This window comes from Diplotaxodon limnothrissa, linkage group LG3, assembly GCF_057381915.1.
Source record: "Diplotaxodon limnothrissa isolate DT_005_m linkage group LG3, D_limnothrissa_male_GT1.1, whole genome shotgun sequence".
NCBI classification, from domain to species: domain Eukaryota; kingdom Metazoa; phylum Chordata; class Actinopteri; order Cichliformes; family Cichlidae; genus Diplotaxodon; species Diplotaxodon limnothrissa.
In genome coordinates, this window is record NC_140598.1 from 23,482,981 (window position 1) to 23,488,218 (window position 5,238).

The following is a 5,238-nucleotide window of genomic DNA, read 5'->3' on the forward strand; positions in this document are numbered from 1 at the left end:
TATAGTTTAAACCCTGAATATATAAATCTGGGGATGCAGGACTTTAAGAACAAAATGAAAAACACTCGAGATAGCTACATGTATGATGTGGGAACGCTGGACTGCATCTGCTGGAGATGCAATTAAGAGAGATGAACAACGCTCTCGGATTGGCTACTTTCAAAACCCCGCCTCTGAGTACACTGGCATTTCAACACTCAAAGGTGCGTTTTCCTTTAAAACAACTGCGGAGTCCTTCAGTAACTTAGGTCTTGATGCCCAAACAAATAACGATTTAGTAGAACTGTTGATCACCAGACTACATGTTTGCTGTAAGTGACATGATGATCTAAGAACCACGTGTTTTAGCACAAAAAGTTATAAAAAGAAGAAAAAAAAATCCACAACACTTTTTCCAGTTTAAAAAAATGAAATATAAAGTTCACAGATTAAAAAACAAAAAAACAAACTGTATCTGTAAGTATATTATGATAAAAAAAAAAGTTGTTGTTTTCAGTGTCGTTTAGGTTGTGGATGGACTGGGGACAGAGTTTTCCTCCACCTGGTGGCTCTTCATGTGCGTTTTCAGACAGTGGCTCTGGGTGAAGGCTTTTTCGCAGATGGTGCACTGGTACGGTCTCTCTCCGTTGTGGGTCCTCATGTGGACCCTCAGGTGTTCCTGGCGAGAGCACGCCTTCCCACAGATCGCGCACACAAACCGTTTGATGCCCAAGTGGCTCCTGATGTGGTTGGTCAGGTAAGTCTTGCGTTTGAAGAAACGGCCGCACTCAGAACAGCCGTACGGTGCCTCACCAGTGTGCACTCGCATGTGACCCTTGAGTTCGCCGTTGGACACGAAGCCTTTGCTGCACACGCCGCAGACGTGCGGCCTCTCGCTGCTGTGCGTCTTCATGTGAGTCATCAGGCTGCAGTTTGACAGGAAGGATTTGCAGCAGACATGGCAGAGAAAAGGTCGCTCCCTGGCCATGTGGATCTTCTCGTGGGACTTCAGGATGCCGGAAAGTTTGAAACGCTTCCCGCAGATTTGGCAGCCATACGGCCGCTCTCCAGAGTGAGTGAACTTGTGGCGGGTCAAAGATCGAAGGTCACAGACAGACTTTCCACAGATATTGCAGACGTATCTGTCTTTGCTGGTGTGTGTCTTGCTGTGAGCTTGGAGCTGCGCCTTCAAACCAAAGGATTTTGGGCAAATGTCACATTTGTGTGGTTTCTCTTCCACATGGACCCAATGGTGAACATTCAGACCAGACATGTAAGCAAAGGTTTTGCTGCAAATCTTACATTTGAATGGCCTGTCTCCTGTGTGCAGAGAAATGTGGCTGTTAAGACCAACGATGGAGAAGAAAGATTTCCCACAATATGAGCAGTCGTGAGTTTTCTGGTGAATTCTGATATGTCTCTTTAACTCATCCACAGATTCAAACTGCTCTCCACAAACTCCACAACCACCCTGTGGCTCCTCCAGGTGACTCCAGGTGTGTTTGATCAAGCTGCCCAGGTTCAAGTACCACACTCCACACACTTTACAGGCTATTTTACTCTTCTCTATCTCCTTCATGTCACTTTTGCGCACTTGTTTCTTCATCTTTTTTGTCACCTGGAGCTCAGAAACAGGTTTAAAGCATTTGTCTACAGCCAAGGCTTTGTGTTCATCTTTGCTGTCCACTTCCCTCTCACAGGCCTCTTCATCTGTTGGCAGGTCTTGCTTTTGTGATGTTGTGCTGCTGGCCAGCATGTCCACACTGGGACTGTCTGTATGCTGATCAGAGCTGCTGTGGAACAAAACGGTTAAAGTTAAGTTTTTAAGTACTGAGCGTCTGTAAATAAAAGCCATAGGTTTCGTCTACTTGCAATAACTAAAAACAACAAACTTATCCATTAGAGAACTTGAACCACAGAATTTTGGGTTTGGTATTCGTTAGATCAGAATTTGTTCCCTCAGTAATTTTTTAAATTTCATGTTTTTCATTGAATTATCACAATCCAGCGTCTAGATTTACATCAACATTCTAGAGTCTTGTTTTTGACATCGTTGGTCAATCAAGAGCACACAAATCCTTATACCCGTTTTTATTTTTACCTTGACTGGAGTTCAGCTTCATTGTTTTTTGTTATGTCAGCATCGCTGGATGGACAGTCATCGTTTGTTGGTGAAGCGGGAAACTCTTTCTCCCCCTCCTCACTAGTCTGTAAGAGTTCATTTCCAAATTATTATCAGCACTTATGTTAACTGAGAGTAAAATAGCTAAAATTTCTTTAACATTTTTGTAAAATCTTAAAGTGTACATTTAAATCACATCATGATTGTTACATTTTAAATCTGTTATTGTGGTATAAAGAAGCAAAATTATCAAAATCCTACCAATGTCAGAGGCAAAAGCAGCACAAACAGGTACAGCGTCTACCTTCAGGCGGATGTAGAGGGCAGAGTTTCCAGTAAACATGTGGATCTCCTCTGGAGTCACAATCTTCACTTTCAGGGGCTGGAGCCTCCGGCTTCTGTCAGTTGTGAACAAGTCAAAAGGTTCATCATCTGCCAGCTGAGGAAAGGTGGACTTCAACAGGTCCAGGAAGTCAGCTTCCTGTAGACCAAGAGGGCACTTCAGGTCGTGTGCTGGGAACTTCTTGAATACTGGAACAGAAAAAATTCATCTTAAGATCAATAGTCCTTAGGCAGTCAGTAAAACCAAACCTTGCCCTAGTATTCATTAGTTCAAGTGATTAGTTGGCCAGTCTTTGACTATTTCTGATGATAAATAATGTAATTAAATATTTTTGTAAGCATTGGAAAATGCTTTGAATTAGGAACAAAGAAAAAATGGTATTAATAGCACGGCTAACACTGTACCACATAACAGACAAATACAAAACCTTAATGACTAACATTTCATTTCATACCCGTCTTAGAGAGCACATTGGTGTGCGAGTCCTCCAGGATGCGGACTCTGAGATCTATATGGTTCTTTATGTCACTGATGCGAGGTCTGCTGGGCTTCTTCCTGATAGTCGGAACTCTGGCGAAAATGCAGGAACTAAGTCAGTGTCATAAAAGACTATAAAGCAAATGCAAATAAACTTGGGGACCATCCACATATTGTTGGCCATATCACAAACCTCTACAGTTTGTTGTTCCTTAAAGTGGTGTTTTTTCTAACCTTGACGGCATTTTATAATCTGGGTCCTTTAGATCTTCTCGTTTTTGTCGGGAACTTGTTGGTTGCACCAACTCCTGCTCCTCTTCATCGTCATCAATGTCGTCGTACCAAAGCAGGGCCAGGCTCTCAGTGTCCTTCACACCTGGATACATCAGAATTCACTTTTTGTTATGGTTTTTAATTTGAATCATATGAACGACAAAGACACAATACATGTGGTTTAGTCAGTTTGCTTTAGTAATAATTTGATTAATTGAACTCGCCTGGCGCACAGTATATAAGCACTGCACTCACTTTCATGCCCTCTTTTCACTCCCACACAAGCGGCAGCTTAGGTGAGTTTGATTTGTAGTTCTCAGTTTAAATCTTTATTTAAGTTAATGACTTAAAGTCATTAACTTAAATGACTTGTTTTCTCTTTCAGAGTTTAGCAGTCCATGCGTGTCTTCCTTTAAGTTACTACTGATTACACTAAAGTAAACCGACATATACGGCAACTAATTGATAGCAGTTTTCTTTGCATTCTGACCAGATGAGGCCATGGTGATAAAAAATAAAAACTTTGAACCTCCTTATTAACACACAGTAGGAGGCAAATTGTTTCTAAACAGTCAGGCTGACTTTTGACCGACTGCTGGTGACAAATTGGTGATGTTTGCAAATAACTCGAGGCCAATTTACAAACATGGACAGACTGCCAACATGTTGCAATTAATCTTAATCAGTCTGTGCCAATAAGCGGAACTCATCTGGTTGCCAACTGGTTGTATTCTGGATATATACCTATATATGGGGTTACCCATGTTATGGGGTGCCTGTGTCATTTTGCAATATTCTTTATAAAAGCCTTGAACTACCCCCCCCCCCCAAAAAAAAGAAAAACAATTAATGGTAAGACTGTTCAGACGTACCTGTCTGTTGCTTGGGCTGTTGCTCCTCTCTGTCCTCAGGCACGACTTCCACCTCATGCCTCTCCACATCAGGCTGTAGGACTTTGTGTTTTTTGGTCAAAAAGAACATTTGATCAATATATCAGCTTTGTGTGACTGTGGTGTTTGACTGCAGCTCCGAAGACCCTCCTTCCTGTTGATCATTGTTTTTATTATGTAAACCAATAAGAAAACATTAACTCTAGATTCCAAAAAGACAAAACAAAACAAAGAATGACAATCTGGGATAAGAATTAGACCAGATTCTTATGCTCTCAAGGATAACTACATTACGCCCAGTGGCATATCTTGTGAGAAGAAGGGCGTGGTTACGGGTTATATGGCCTGTTGCTACATGCTTTTAAGAGTCTGTACAACAGCCATGAGAGCGTGGATAATAAAAAGCAGTAAATCAGATTGCACGCTCAAGAAGAGTTTAGTTGGGTGGTCTCAGATGTTTTCTGTTGGCGACCTCCATCTCACTGGAACAGCCTGAAGCAGCAGAAATTCTAATTAGTCCCTCAAAGTCAGAGGTCATGGCACTAAAAAATGTATGGAATAACCACTCCAGGCTGAAGGTTCTACCTCAAGTAGAGGCTTCATACACCTCAAGGTCTAGTTCAGGGAAAAAAAACAAAAACAAAAAAAATGAATCATCAGCTCTTCTCTACATTTAAACTGAGAGAAATTTATGCCGAATTGCAAATAACGCTAATATTATTTTCCCTGCATTCACATTTTATTGTAATTACACATCTGTATGTTTAACAGCTTGTAAACGTAAAATCAGCGATTTTTAAACGAAGTTCGGCAAATTCTAAATTTACAAATCAGCTTTTTGTGGCTGCGAGCAGCACCTCTTTTCTCCAGAGAGACGTTAGGCTGCAGGAGCTCCAGCAGTCTCCTCTGACGGCCGATCTCTCGCCTGAAGCCCGCAGCCTCCTCCTCGTAGTCGGCTACAGTCCTCTCCACCACCGCTAAGATCTCGCGGGCGGCTGTGCTCATTTTCTCGGTGACGATTCCTCTCAGTATGTCGCTCTTAGACATGTTACCGACGCTGTCGACCGGCTCGGGGCCGCCGCTGCTGCCGCTCTTCATCCAGTAAAACATGTTTGTTTGTTTTCTCAGCTGTGTTTTGATGAAGACACACTACA

The 5,238-nt window shown here is 42.2% G+C and overlaps 1 protein-coding gene across 1 annotated transcript; it reads right to left on the bottom strand.

Moving 5' to 3' along the window:
- Positions 1 to 491: 491 nt before the first annotated feature.
- Positions 492 to 5,238, bottom strand: LOC146635022 (uncharacterized). The gene is made up of 7 exons (XM_085344423.1): positions 4,942 to 5,238; positions 4,067 to 4,147; positions 3,156 to 3,297; positions 2,899 to 3,014; positions 2,406 to 2,632; positions 2,081 to 2,187; positions 492 to 1,772 (listed from the first exon to the last, which is right to left on the bottom strand). The coding sequence occupies exons 1-7, from the start codon at positions 5,192 to 5,194 to the stop codon at positions 503 to 505; spliced, it is 2,196 nt and encodes a 731-aa protein (XP_085200549.1). The 5' UTR covers positions 5,195 to 5,238; the 3' UTR covers positions 492 to 502.

Excerpts from the sequence above, each read along its gene's own strand:
- LOC146635022 (XM_085344423.1), bottom strand. The coding sequence starts at position 5,194 with ATGTTTTACTGGATGAAGAGCGGCAGCAGCGGCGGCCCCGAGCCGGTC. Across the intron at positions 4,148-4,941 it reads CGTCTCTCTGGAGAAAAGAG|TCCTACAGCCTGATGTGGAG; the intron begins GTGCTGCTCGCA and ends AAAAACACAAAG. Across the intron at positions 2,633-2,898 it reads CAATGTGCTCTCTAAGACGG|TATTCAAGAAGTTCCCAGCA; the intron begins GTATGAAATGAA and ends TTTCTGTTCCAG.